This window comes from Delphinus delphis, chromosome 3, assembly GCF_949987515.2.
Source record: "Delphinus delphis chromosome 3, mDelDel1.2, whole genome shotgun sequence".
In the NCBI taxonomy this organism is placed as follows: domain Eukaryota; kingdom Metazoa; phylum Chordata; class Mammalia; order Artiodactyla; family Delphinidae; genus Delphinus; species Delphinus delphis.
Genome location: NC_082685.1, coordinates 13,617,013 through 13,631,369, shown reverse-complemented (window position 1 = coordinate 13,631,369; position 14,357 = coordinate 13,617,013). Strand labels below are relative to the sequence as shown.

Here is a 14,357-nt window from a genome sequence, read left to right as displayed (position 1 = left end):
AAGTCGCTGTAAGATCCCTCCATTTAAAGAAACCAGAGACCTGGCAAGAAAAAGTTGGGAATGCAGGTAGCCAACAAAGATTAAGTGTTTCATATGCAAAGGACTCTTACAAATAAACAAGAAAGAAAATGCAAGGAAAAGAACAGGCGTTAATGGATTTAATTAAAACCAAATGGCCACCCCCAAGAGCTTCTATTTCGCCCAGATACCCTGATCCCAGTGATATGACCCATTTAGTCATTTTACCTCTTCTCACACCTTCCTCCTCCCCAATGTCCAGGTTTGGCTGAGTTGTAAATATTCCTATTTGTTGAGGTATCTTTCTTAGTTTTGGAGCTCTTGTTTGGCACTAAACACATTCCCAGCCAACAGATCCTTGGCCATTTAGGTTTGATTTTCTATTTAAATAGTGATAAACACTCCGTCTAATGAACTTAACTAAACCTATATCAGGCTTCTTTGCTCAGTCCCTCATTCTCCTCTCTGGATCCTTCCTCCTTTTGAGTTCTCTGTTCTGGTTTCTGTGTTTATTTAGACCAGGATTTCTCAATCTTGAAAATGCTGGATCATCTTCTGTCATGGGGCCGTCCTGTGCCCTATAGGATGTTAATTTAAGCAGCATCTCTGGCCTCCACCTGCTCGATGCCATTAGCAGTCCCATATCTCCACCCTGCCCCAATCATGATAACCAGAAATGTCTCTAGACATTGCCCAGTAAGTATCCCATGGGAGCAGAATAACCCCTGATTGAAAACTGATTTAGACTCTAAACTGCAGATGGGGTAGGGGGTGAATCACCCTCTAAATTTTCATGGGATTCTGAATGAGCGTGTCTCTTAGCCAGAAGTTAGGGTCCCAGGCACACCCTTGTCTTCCAGCATCTGTGGGTCTCTGGCCACCAGTGTCACCGAAGAGAATGTTGTGACATCTCTGGTCTTATTTTTGGTGACTTGGGCTTTCTACTGCAGCTCTTGAGGTTTTTCCTGTCCTCGGAGCTCAGGGATCTGCCAGGTTCACCTGGGAACGCTCCTTTCTTGTGGTCCACTCTGGACTCGGGCCCCTCTTCAGCTCAGGAAAATGTCCTTCTAGGATTCTGTTCATTCTTGCATCATTTTTCAGTTCACAGTCTCCTCTCAAGATGATGATTTGCCTTTTTGGGTCTCCAAAAACCCTCCAGATGGTGAACCACCTGCTGAGGCTGGCAGCTAACCCAGGGACGCCATGGAAACAAGACAGGCTCTGTGCCACCCGCAGACAGGGTCCCCAGCTGCTCGGACTCCACCAGCTCATTCCCACCTCAGGGTTTTTGCACCTGCTGTTCCCTCCCTGGGGATCTTTCCCTCAGACCCTCAGCCATGATGGCTCCTCTGTGCCATTCACGTCGCAGCTTAAGTGTCATCCAGACCTCAAAATCCATACCCGCCACCCAACCTCGTTTCTTCCCGTGGCATTCATCCCCTTGTATCTCTTCACCGAGGTTTTTATTTAGTGTTTGTTCCCCCTCAAGCATGTGGGTCCCAGAGTGGCAGAGACATTGAGGTATCCCGTGCCTGTTCACCACTGTGTCCCCGCTCCCGGGAGGTGCCTGGCACACAGGAGAAGCACAGTAAATATTGGCTCGAATGAATGAATGTATAAATTCATTCTGAGAGTCAATATATATATATTTTGGCCACGCCATGCAACTTCCGGGATCTTAGTTCCCCGACCAGGGATCGAACCCGTGCCCCCTGCAATGGAAGCACGGAGTCCTAACCACCAGACCTCCAGGGAAGTCCCAAGAGTCAATATTTTTTCAGATGCTGTGGCATCCCAGCATTCGTTTGTTCATTCATTCATTCAACACACATTTACTGAGCGCCTACTTCGCACCAAGCACAGTTCTAGGGGCTGGGGATAAAATGATGAATAAGACTTATTGCATGGAAGCCTGCATTCTGGTGAGGAAGATAGATGAGAAGCAGTACATTTTTTAAATTTTATTTATTTATTTATTTTTGGCTGCGTTGAGTCTTCGTTGCTGCGCGCGGGCTTTCTCTAGTTGCGGCGAGCGGGGGCTACTCTTTGCTGCGGTGTGCCGGCTTCTCACTGCGGTGGCTTCTCTTATTGTGGAGCACGGGCTCTAGGCGCGCGGGCTTCAGTAGTTGTGGAACACAGGCTCAGTACCTGTGGCTCGTGGGCTCTAGAGCGCAGGCTCAGCGGTTGTGGCACACGGGCTTAGTTGTTCCGCAACATGTGGGATCTCCCCAGACCAAGGCTCGAACCCGTGTCCCCTGCACGGGCAGGTGGGTTCCTAACCACTGTGCCACCAGGGAAGCCCCAGTTTTTAAGTTTTTATTTTAGGAGGTGAAAAGTGCTGTGGAAGAAAGAAAAAGTAGGCTAGGGTGGAGGATCAGGGCTGCCAGTGCGATGGTGTGTCCTGAGGAGGTGTTCCTGAGAAGGGGACATTTGAGCAAAGACAAGAAGGAGGGGGAGGAGGGAGTTGTATAGAAATCTGGAGAATCAGGCAGAGGAAACAACCTGTGCAAAGGTCCTGAGGCAGGACCGTGCTCAGCATGTTTGAGGTTAAAATCCCAACCACACTTTTACATAGGGTTAATTCCCATTTTACTTTGAAGCTCAGAGAGGTCAAGCTTCTTTCCCAAGGTCACACAGCAGAACATGTGGAGTGGGATCTGATCCCCATTTTGGGGAGACACCTGGCTGGAGAGACCTTGGCCAGGCAGTGTGCAAAGACAGTGATGGGCACATTGGGGAAATGGCCTCATGGATCAGGGAAGGAGCCTCTGTCCCCAGCACCAGCACCCATTTGTGGCTCTAGATAAAATGGGAAACTACTCTCTTCTTGCTCCCAGGCAATTGCTGGGTGGGGTTGCTTGGAGCTCGAGGGGCCTAATAGAATCCACTGACTACCCCACAGTGTTTCAGGTACCAGAGGGGAGAGCGAGGAGACCCCAGACGAGCACAGACATCCTGAGGCAATCTTAGGTAAGTGCTGGGGTTCACATATTCATTCAACAAATACTTGTTGAATACCCACTAGGTACCAGGTGCCGAGAACTCCCTTCACACCTGCACAACCTAGTGAGTTGCTCAGACGCCCCCTTTATAACTGAGGAAACTGAGACGTTAGGTATGGAGGGCACACAGCCAGGGAGTGATGGAGTTGGGATTTAAACCCAGGAGTTGGACTCCAGAGGGCGCCTCTCTGAGGTGAGACAATAAGTGTTTACTGAATTGGTAAATTCTGCCTTGGGTCTAATCTGGCATTTTCATGCTGCGCTGGAAGATAGATCTTCAAATTTAGGGCTGGAACACAGCACAGTTACCACCTTTCCAGACAAAATGACATTGAGGGAGTCCAGGGAAGCCTGGGAAAGGGATCTGGACAGGAGACCAAAGGCTCTGCCTACATATGGGAAAGGAAATCTTCAGGCGGGGTGGGGGGGGGTTGATGGATAAATTAGAGTGTGCCAGGCTGCTCTCACCTTCTGAGATGGCCCACACTCTGTCGAGTGTGTTTCTGTCTAACTAAATCCACTTCTTACCTATCACTTTGTCTCTCACTGAATTCTTTGTGACGAGACATCAAGAACCTGAGCTTTGTTAAATCCTGAGACCAGAACTAAAACCCCCAACAAATGGAAAATGTTAGCATTCTTCACTCCAGGAAAGACCACCTGAGACCAGATTAAAGGAGTGCAGGCCCTGCACACACCCTAATCCTTATCAGCAACCCTGCCCTTGAACCATTGCCAAATCCTCCTGGGTTGGGACACACAGTTTTGAGGGGCACGAGCCTGCTGCTTCCCCCTTTTCCCTGGCAAAGCAATAAAGCTCTTCTTTTCTACTTCACACCCCCCCACACACCCAAAACAAGTGTGCCAGAGAGAAACTTAATGAATTTACTTTTATTCATAAATTCATTCATTCAGACACTCTCTGCTTCCCCCATGTGTTTGCCTCATGCTGGGCAATGCCAGGACCCTCAAGAAGCCCCCAGTCTTGGGACGAAAAAGTTAGAGATCATGATGAAACCGTACACCTCAGATTGGGACTTGAAACCACGTGCTGGGACTCGAACCCAGCCTAAACACAGACTGACACTTGGACTCGAACCTGGCCAAAACCCACAGTCTTCCTACTGAGATCACACACCATATCAGGTGAGAAAGGCACCAGGGTATGGGGTTATCAGTTTTTATAGGGGTGGGTAATTTTATAGGCTAATGAGTGGGAGGAGTATTCAGCTATTAGAGGAAAGGGCGGAGCTTTCCAAGAATTGGGCCACCGCCCACTTTTTGATCCTTATGGTAGGTCTTGGAACTGTCATGGTGCCTATAGTGTCATTTAGCTTGCTGATGTGTTAACAGTGAGTGTATACTGAGGCTCAAGGTCTAGTGGAAGTTGACTTGTCTGCCATCCTGGATCCATCTGGTTCTAGTCAGTTTATGTCATGTCTGTGGGCTATGTCATTCTTTCAAAGGTTGTGCCCTGCCCCCTTCCCTCCTGTTTCAATGACTTAGCCAGAGAGGGAGACAGGGCTAAATAGGAGACCAGGACTCTTCCTGAGAGGTCCAAGAGGACTACCCAGAGAATGGATCATTTGAGATGGGTTTTAAAGGAGGAAGAGGAGTTTGCCAAGGAAGATAGCTTTGTTTGAGACATGCTGGGCCTGAGGGTTCTGTGAAGAGCCAGGGCCCACGCTCAGCTCACAGGACCATTAAAAATAGTCAAGAAGAATGAGTGACGGTTATATCAGAATCCCAGAAGCTCAGAGCTTCCTGGAGGAGCAAGTGAAAAGGGAAGCAGGAAGGATCCCAGCAGCTCTCAACTGCTAAAAAGGGAGTTCTCTGCCTCTCTCGGGGAGGCTCCTGGGCCATCTCTGAGAGAGGGACATAAAGAGGACCAGCTTGGATGGGGGGGTGGGATTCTGGGCACACTGAATCTGGGAGGCTCACCTTGGCACCTCCATGCCTGTTTTCTCTGTAACTATTGATCCCCGGTGGGACCTGGGCAACAGTCAGAGCCAACATGGGGTACTGGAGGAGGTGGGAGCCGGGGGAATCTCTGGGGGTGAATTTCAGTATTTTTCCAACTTGAGCAACCGTAGGGCTGCAACCAGGTGTTGAGGTCCACAGGTAGCTCTGGAAAAGTGCTTGGCCCATCTGGCATCTTCAGGCATCTTCAGTGAGTGTTATTGTCTGCAGGAGCTGCCCAGGGGTCTCTTCGGACCAATCCCAAACTCAGGCGGACCAGAATGAGGTGTTCTCGGCACCTGCGGACAGAGTTGGGCCTGGCTGTGGCTCTGGGCACCTTCACCCTCCTCCTTCTCTTCAATCTGCAGGTCACCACCCACCTGCCCAGGCCTGAAGGAGCCACCGGGCACCCCCGTGGCTCTGGTCTGGCCCTCGCCACCCTCCCGCCCACCGCCCACCCCCCGCCTGGCCAACTCCTCCATGGCCGCCCTGCCGGACTTCACCAGGCAGCCGCCGCACATCCGCAACTTCCTGCTGTACAAACACTGCCGCGACGTCGTGCTGCTCCAGGACGTGCCGCCTGACAAGTGCGTGCAGCCAGTCTTTCTGCTGCTGGTGATCAAGTCCTCGCCCAGCAATTACGAGCACCGGGAGCTGGTGTGGCTCAGGTGGGGCCGTAAGCGCCAGGTGCACGGCGTCTAGCTGCGCCGCCTCTTCCTCGTGGGCACGGACCCCAACCCGCCGGAGACGCGCAAGGTCAACCGGCTGTAAGCCATGGAGGCGCGGATGCACGGTGACATCCTGCAGTGGGATTTCTACGACTCATTCTTCAACCTCACGCTCAAACAGGTGGGCTGGGGGAGGGAGGGTGTCACGTGATTGGGGCCACCTCTCCTTCCTGTCCAAAGTTGCTACCACCTCCTCTGAGGAGCTCTGGGGACCAGAAACTCCCATCAACCTCGCCCCAACCTCGCTCCTGTCCTCACAGTGATCCGAAGTCTTCTTTGGCCAAGGGAGGCAGGGAGAAAGGACTTCCAAGCCTGGCTTTCCAAGCCTTGTTGACCTGGGCTCAAATCCAGACTCTGCTGCTTATCTGCTGTTTGCCATGGACGATCACTCACCTCTCTGGGCGTCAGTTTGCTCATCAGGGAAACGGGATATTAATTGAACTCACCCACCTCTGAGGGCTGCTGTGAGGATTACATGAGATGATATTCATAAGGCATCTGGACCAGTGCCAGGTGCTCAGATAACATTGGCAATGGTCATGGGGAGAGCTGGACAGAACACATCTTATTTCTTTGTTCTGGTTCTGTCTCCCCATGAGGCCCAGGTCTGTGTGGAATATACTCAACAAAGACCTTTCTGATGGAAAAGAAACCATGAGAGGTAGACAGAAACCTGCCCATGCTCAGAGGAGGAACTGAAGGCTCCAAGGACCTACCCAGGATGTGGAGGGTGGGGACGGAGTAAGCTGAGTAGAGACACAAGTTGAAAAGGGCCCAGTGCAGGTTCCTGCTCATAGTAAGTACAGACAGGTCTGGGTTCAAGACTTTGAACAACAGACCTTCTCTGTTGTATGACCTTGCTCAAGGCACTTTCTCTGGAGAGCCTCTATTTCCTCATCTGTAAATGGGACTGAAGACCACACCTGCCTCTTAAAACTGTATGAAGGATTCCAGGTAGAGCAGGCACTGAGTACAGTGCCTAGCATGCAGCCAAAGTTATGGAGGTAGCTGAAGCCGAGGTGGGTAGAGGGCCCAGAACCTCTTAACATGCCACGTTCTTTGGAGTTTTTTTTGGTTTTGTTTTGTTTTTTTTTGCCATACGCCTCTCACTGTTGTGGCCTCTCCCGTTGCGGAGCACAGGCTCCGGACGCGCAGGCTCAGCGGCCATGGCTCACGGGCCCAGCCGCTCCACGACATGTGGGATCTTCCCAGACCGGGGCACGAACCCGTGTCCCCTGAATCGGCAGGCGGACTCTCAACCACGGTGCCACCAGGGAAGCCCACATGCCACATTCTTAACGCAGAGCACAAAAGCATGTGATAAACATCGACTTGACAAACATGAATCCAGTGCCTACAAAGTATTGACCCCATAATGGGTGCCGAAGAGATGGCACATAGGAGAGACACAGCTCCCACCCAGGGGGACCCCAGAGTCTGGTGGGGGAGGTAGATGTTATATAACAGTCATACAAGTAATTATTTAATGGTAGTGCTTGGCAAGGCAGAGTCAGAAGGAATAGCAATAAAGGTAAATGTGACAATTTTCAAGCACTTCTTGGTGCTTTACGGAGCATCATCTCTGTAGATCCCCAACACTCCTGGAGGCAGTTCCCATGATGTGTCCTGTCTGGAAAGTTGGAAACTGAGGCACAGAGAGGGGCAGTTGGTTGCAAAGGACCACAGAGTGAGTCCTTTAACCCAGAATAGCCTGACTGGAAAACACATCCTTGCCTGGCCTCACTGGGCTGGGGTGGCCGACAGGGACCCAAAGCTGATGGCCCCAAGCATCAAGCCCGTGTGCCCTGTCCACCCCCCCCTTGCAGGTGCTCTTCCTACAGTGGCAGAAGACAAGGTGCACATGCCAGTTTTATGCTCAACTGGGATGATGACGTCTTTGCCCACCCAGACAACGTGGTCACCTACCTTCAGGGCGACAACCCTGACCACCACCTCTCTGTGGGGCAGTTGACCCACAGTGTGTGCCCCGTCTGCCTTCCCTGGAGCAAGTACTATGTGCCAAAGGTGGTGACAGAGGAGGAACACTACCCGCCCTACTGCAGGGGTGGTGGCTTCCTACTGTCCCGCTTCACAGCCACCGCCCTGTGCAACACACCCCCGCCCTGGACCTCTTCCCCATGGATGATGTCTTCCTGGGCATGTGCCAAAAGCAGGAGGGCCTCACACAGTGGTATCCTCACGGCCGGTGTTCAGGCCCCCTCCAGCCGCCTGTCCTCCTTCGACCCCTGCTTCTACCGAGAGCTGCCGCTGGTGCACCGCTTCCTGCCCTACGAGATGCTGCTCATGTGGGACGTGCTGAACCAGCCCAACCTCACCTGTGACAAGCGGACACAGATCTACTGAGGTGGAGTCAGGGCCCCCAGCCTCGAGGCTACTGTCTCCATCCCCATAGAAAGGGCAGCAGCTTCCTCCCCGGAAGCTGAGACCTTTGTCCTCCTAAGTGGGAAGGACCTAGGAGAGTACCAGGGAGGTTGGATGAGTCTGGCTGGTGAATTCCTACACATCCTTCAAAACTCACCTAGTACTGCCTAGACCGTGTTCCATCATCCTCCCTAGACTCTCAGCTGGAAGGACCATCTCTTTCCAGGTCAGCTTATGGCAGAAGCACTTCTGCTAGGGCCCCAGCTGCTGCTGCTGCATCCATCCCTTTTCCATGTCCCACTTCCTAGCCCTGACCTTGATCGTGGGCTGAAGCCTAAGCAGTGACCAGCCTCTCCTTGGTTGTGAACCTGCGACGGTGGGTGAATTCCTGCAATGGTTCAAGGCCAATTGAGGACACCTGGGTCCACATGCAGCCGAAGCAAGAAGGATTTCTCAGCTGGGAAGAGAGGGTTTCTGTTCTCCACCCCTCCCTGGATCTTGGACCCCTCAGATGGTGGGAGGGGCCAGAGAGCCTGGGAATGGGACCGCCCCCTCCCTGCTCGTGGCTTCAAGCGCTCTAATGGTGGAAACATTGGGCAGAGGAGGGAGGGAGCTATCTGTCTCAGGCTATGGGAGCTCAGAGTTTCTGGAGTCCCTGACAGGACCCAGCCCCACACTGGTGCTCCCCAACAATACAGGAGAGAGTATTGGGGCAAGAGGGGTCTTCCCTGGGCCCAAGGCCAGCACACACACCTTAGTGCCCAGAGAAGGGCGATATTCAGGTCCTTGGGAAACCCTAAGTTCTCAGGACCCAGGACTGGCCCCCGCCCCTGTGTGTCTCTCAGACTGGGGAGATCCAAGTGAACTGGTGGCCCCCCCCAGCCCTGCCACCCTCGGACAGGTGTCTGAGACAGGCTTCACAGGGATTGGGGCAGTGGCAAAGGGGGCTTCACACAGCAGAGTGAGGACTGGAGACCAGGTCCTCAGGGAATAAAATGTTTTGCAAAGACTTAGAGGTCTTTGTTTTTGTTTTTTTAAGTGCTTTACAAGTTTTAACTCAGTGCAGTCTGCATTCATCCTTAAAATCTCACTTCCAGAAGAAAATATACACCAGTAAAACAGGGCAAGGATGAAGTAGAGGCTATGGAAGCTTCTCTCAGGCAGATCTCACATCATCCTCCCCTGCCCCCCCCCACACCCTCCATGGCTCCCTATTGCCCTCAGCTTACATTCCCCCCTGCAGACTGATTCTCACTGCCAGCTTGATGGCAGGCTCCGGAGAGAGAGGCACAGTGGTGATACTGCTCCTAGCTGCATGGGATGCCGGACCCACCTGCTCTGGCAAGGCTCCTTCTGAATCCCGCCCCGCCACCACACAGCCTCCCCTCTCTTCCCCGGGCTCACCTCCTCTCACTGGAACTACAGCTCTACTGTCCTCTGTCCCACTCCTTGTGTCCCCTCTTTAAGTATTTATTGTGCACCTACTGTGTGCTACACACCTTGCCCTGTACTCCTCCTCCCAGCCCCATGGGAAAGGTCAGTGGGCACTGACCCACCTTATAGTGAGGACACAAACCTGTGAACAGTGAAACAGGAAGTTACCAGAAGTGGTAAGAACTTTGAGGAGAATTAAAATGAGGTAATTGGACACACGGTGTTGGGGACGGGGCTAGCCAGGAAGGAAGTCGGGGTTGGGACTGCAGAGATGGGGCCTGAAGGAAGAATTGGGAGGAGGATGTTCCAGGCAGAGGATACAGCATATGCAAAGGCCCTGAGGTGAGCCGATCTGAGAGCATTTAAATTGCAGCCAGGAAGCTGTGACTGGAGGTGGGTAAGGAGGAGATGGAGGGAGAGGGGACAGGAGATCACAGGGACTAGTCACATGGGGCCTTATGGGTTTGGGTGAGGAGAGAGGGTGTTGTTTTGAGGGTTACGGCATCTTTGGAGCAAGGAAATGACATGATTAATTTTATTTATTTATTTATTTATTTATTTATGGCTGCGTTGGGTCTTCTTTGCTGCACACGGGCTTTCTCTAGTTGCGGTGAGCAGGGGCTACTCTTGGTTGTGGTGCGCGGGCTTCTCATAGTGGTGGCTTCTCTTGCTGCAGAGCATGGGCTCTAGGCGCACGGGCTTCAGTAGTTGTGGCACGCGAGCTCAGTAGGTGTGGTGCACCGGCTTTGTTGCTCCACGGCATGTGGGATCTTCCCGGACCAGGGCTCAAACCCATGTCCCCTGCATTGGCAGGCGGATTCTTAACCGCTGAGCCACCAGGGGAGTCCCGACATGATTGATTTTTAAGTTTTAAGAAGCCCTGCAGCTGCCATGGAGACTGTTGAAAGGGAAGGTGGAGGCTGAGGCAGCCTCCAAGCCAGAGGAGGCAGGCCTGGATGAGGCAGGGGCTGCAGGGGTTTCTACCAGGTAGATGTGATCTCATCCTGCCCCTGCTCTAACACCTTCTGTGTCTCCCCATTGCCCTCAGGAAAGAGTGCTACTCCCCTGCTGCACCGGGTTGAATAGCGTCTCACAAAAGTTCCCATCCACCTGGCACCTCAGAATATGGCCTTATTTGGAAATAGAGTCTTTGCAGATGTAATTAAGGTAAGGATCAAGCTCAGATCATCCTGGATTAGGGTGGGCTCTGAATCCAATGAGAGTGCTTTTAGAAGAGACAGAAATGAACACACAGAAAGACATGGAAAAGGAGACGATGTGAAAATGGGGGCAGAGCTTGGAGTGACGCACCTACAAGCCAAGAATTGCCAGTAGCCCCCCAGAGTTGAGAGAGGCAGGGGGACAGAATCTTCCTCAGAGCCCTTCAAAAAGAATCAACCGTGCCAACACCTTGATTTCTGACTTCTGACCTCTAAAACCGGGATGGAATAAGTTTCTACTATTTTAAGTCACCCAGTCTGTGGCTGTTCCAGCAGCCTTAGGAAACTAATACACATGTGAACAGATCACATAGTCAAATGCCCGAGCATTTTTTTCAAGAGGGTCAAATCATACAGTTCCTATCTCAGGATGAAAGGAGGATGCAAGTGAAAAGAATGGTGAGAGTTGGATCACTAAATATCCACTGTGAGGGGAATTCCCCGGCAGTCCAGTGGTTAGGACTCCACGCTTCCATTGCAGGTGGCACGGGTTCAATCCCCGGTCAGGGAACTACGGTTCCACAAGCCCCACAGCACCACCAAAAAAAAAAAAAAAAAAAAAAAATCCACTGTGACTCCTTCAGACATTCATGTGTTGTGTTGGACGTTCAGTGAGGTTAAGGCCCCCCGTGAGCCATGACAGAGACCTGGATTCGAATCCTGAACTTGACCATTCCCTCCCTGTCTGACCTTGGCAAACAGCCAGCTCCCTTGGCCTCAGTTTCCCCACTTTTTATTGTGATGATTCTCCAATTGTTATTAAGTTTCTGGAAGTGTTGTGGGTCCACGGCTGCCAGAGGACAATTCCACACAAAGGCTGACCCAGGCTTGTGCCTTTTTCTTGAGAAAATGCAAAAAGTTTCTTCAGATTCTGTAGGCATCTTATTTATTTACTATTGATAACACAGCAAGAGGGGTGTCAAATGCAGGGAGCGGGGTAACTGGGGCTCCTCTGAGGTGAGAACGTTTGAGAACAGGTGTCTGGCATCTCCACGAAACCAAGGATCCTCCAAGCCAGGTTTGGGATCTGGTGTTTTCCTCAGTTGGCCCCCCAGAGGACAGGTGGCCTCGGTGAGGTGGTGAGTGCCTTGTCCTAGGAGGTAATCAACAAAGTCCCCCCCAGACATGGGGCTTCATGGTGCTGTGTGGCATTAGGAGTTCACCAGACCGGACCCCTGTGGGTCTCGGGCTTCCCCAAGGCCACACCCCAGGAGGGTTCAGTGGGGACAGAGGGTCAGCAGGTCTTGCCGGGTGCAGCCACTGAGGCAGCAGCGACGGACAGGGTTGCTGGCAGCTGCCCGGTGGCGGCGGTGGTGGTGATGGCGAGAGGCCTGGGGCAGGGGCTGTGGGGCGAGTACCAGCACGGGGTCCTCACTAGCCATCAGCCCATGGAGGAGATGTTGTCCTTCCAGCCACTGTAGCAGCTCACCTGGGGACAGGGAGGAATTCAGCATAGAGGGGGGACCCCAGAGGACCCCACTCACACTGCACACACAGCCTCCACTCATCATGCACAGAAACAGAAAGTAAACATTTATTGAGTGCCCAGTGTATACCAGGCACAGATTGAATCCCCCATCCGGATGTGTGCAGTCTCGACCCACACCACACTTAAGTCCCCAGCTATGCACACTCCCACGTGTCACCTATGGTAAGAAGGCACAGACACTTCACAGAGCAGATGACAGAAGGGGTGACATACGACGTATACATGTACACACAGATGCAGGCGCACAGCCTCCTAGCCCCTCCCACTTCCCTGCGCACCTCTGCACACTCATCTGTACCCGTGTCACACACACAGGACACACACGCATGTGACAGACGTTGTACACAAAGCTGTTTGATACTCCCTGCACCGGGGCCGGGACTAGGGTGAAGAGAGCCAGACTCGGGCCTGGAGCCCACGATTTTAAGGGGGCGCCAAAAACCCTCAACAACCAAGATCAAACATACTGTCACGGAATATTTTAAAATTAAAATGCATGCAGAAATTCCTGAAGATCAAAATATTGACACTGTAAATAAAGACAGGATCTGATCTGGCTACGCACTTGTTCAGACTCGCTCACGTCGCTCGCCGCGCACTGATTCCCGCTCCTGGCAGGGGGCGCATCCCCCGTGGACTTGCACACACCCGCGCAGCCGGCAGGTGGACCCCAGAACATGCATGCAAACCCGTCTGCATGCACCTGCCCCACGCCCGGCCCCAGAGACCTCACAGCACAGTCCTCGCCCTCCCCTACTCACGGTCGCCGCCGGCCACAGGTCGCCCATCCTCGGAGGACCAGCGCGGGCCCCCGCACAGCCGCACCAGCGCGCGCACGATGTGGTGGCCGCACAGCTTCTCGGGTGATTCCTGGGCGAGGGCAGGGCCTAGGGCGAGCGCCAAGGCCGGGCCCAGCAGCACCAGCGCCCAGGTGAGCCGACGGGGGTCCATGGCTGCGGGAGGCACCGGGCCCCAGCGGGGATCCCCCTTATAGGCGCTGGCCCGCCCCAGCTGGGAGCCTTGGAGGGGGAAAGAGCATTCCTGCAGGATGGTCCAGGGAGAAGGTCAAGGGCAGGGTCAGGGCAAGCATACTGGAACCCCTGATAGTTGGGTTTCCTTTTTTTTAATGATATGAGTGCCTGACAACGTTTAATCGCGGAGGCATTGGCTTCATAGATGGTTCCCCAATAAATGTGACTAGGTAAAGGGCCAGGCCACCTCCTCCCGCTGAGGCACCTTTGTTTTACACATCTCAGCTGACTGCAGTCACTGACCACTTGGGCCACTTGGTTGCTTGTTTTGTTTTCTCTTCTTATGCTTTATATTCCAACCTATGTTAAATTCACCAATAAAGAGTGAGCCCACGAACTCTTAGGCTCCCACCCTTGACCCCAGTGAAAGCAGGACCCCAGACCCACACTGCTCTCTCTACCCAGGACCTTGCTCTGTGGCCCCGGGAGTGCTGTGTAATTTCCGGGTGTGCTGTGTAATTTATAAGTAATAAACCTTTATTTTCTCAAAGTTTCCTGATGGTTGTTGCTGAATGGCATCTTTCAGTCATAATAAGAACTCGAGGGCCGGTCCAGCCACAACATTGATTTTTTTTTAATTAATTAATTTTTAAATTTTATTTTATTTTTTGGCTGCATTGGGTCTCCGTTGCTGTGCGCGGGCTTTCTCTAGTTGCGGTGAGCGGCAGCTTTCTCTTCATTGCGGTGCGCGAGCTTCTCACTGCAGTGGCTTCTCTTGTTGCAGAACACGGGCTCTAGGCACGCGGGCTTCAGTAGTTGTGGCGCATGGACTCAGTAGTTGTGGCTCGCGAGCTGTAGAGGGCAGGCTCAGTAGCTGTGGCGCACGGGCTCAGTAGTTGTGGCGTGCGGGCTCTAGAGCACAGGCTCAGTAGTTGTGGCGCACAGGCTTAGTTGCTCCGCGGCATGTGGGATCTTCCCGGACCAGGGCTCGAACCCGTGTCCCCTGCATTGGCAGGCGGATTCTTAACCACTGTGCCACCAGGGAAGCCCAACATTGATTATTGATAGGCCGAGATCCATACAAAACAGCCATGGTCTCTCTCCCTGGGCCAGGGCCTTGGGCGTATCTCTCCCAGGGGGACCACTGGTTGAGG

The 14,357-nt window shown here is 52.9% G+C and overlaps 2 protein-coding genes across 2 annotated transcripts; one reads left to right on the top strand and one right to left on the bottom strand.

Annotated features, from left to right (window-relative positions):
- Positions 1–2,843: 2,843 nt before the first annotated feature.
- B3GNT3 (UDP-GlcNAc:betaGal beta-1,3-N-acetylglucosaminyltransferase 3) lies at positions 2,844–9,087 on the top strand. Its single transcript, XM_060008078.1, is given in 8 exon segments — positions 2,844–2,988; positions 3,984–4,166; positions 5,211–5,335; positions 5,337–5,828; positions 7,534–7,568; positions 7,570–7,811; positions 7,814–7,886; positions 7,888–9,087. Coding segments are annotated over 6 exon segments (1,101 nt in total). The 5' UTR covers positions 2,844–2,988; positions 3,984–4,166; positions 5,211–5,260; the 3' UTR covers positions 8,072–9,087.
- Positions 9,088–11,909: 2,822 nt separating this feature from the next.
- INSL3 (insulin like 3) lies at positions 11,910–13,483 on the bottom strand. Its single transcript, XM_060008079.2, has 2 exons — positions 12,994–13,483; positions 11,910–12,172 (listed from the first exon to the last, which is right to left on the bottom strand). Exons 1-2 carry the CDS (start codon positions 13,181–13,183, stop codon positions 11,961–11,963), a joined length of 402 nt encoding a protein of 133 aa, XP_059864062.1. The 5' UTR covers positions 13,184–13,483; the 3' UTR covers positions 11,910–11,960.
- Positions 13,484–14,357: the final 874 nt, after the last annotated feature.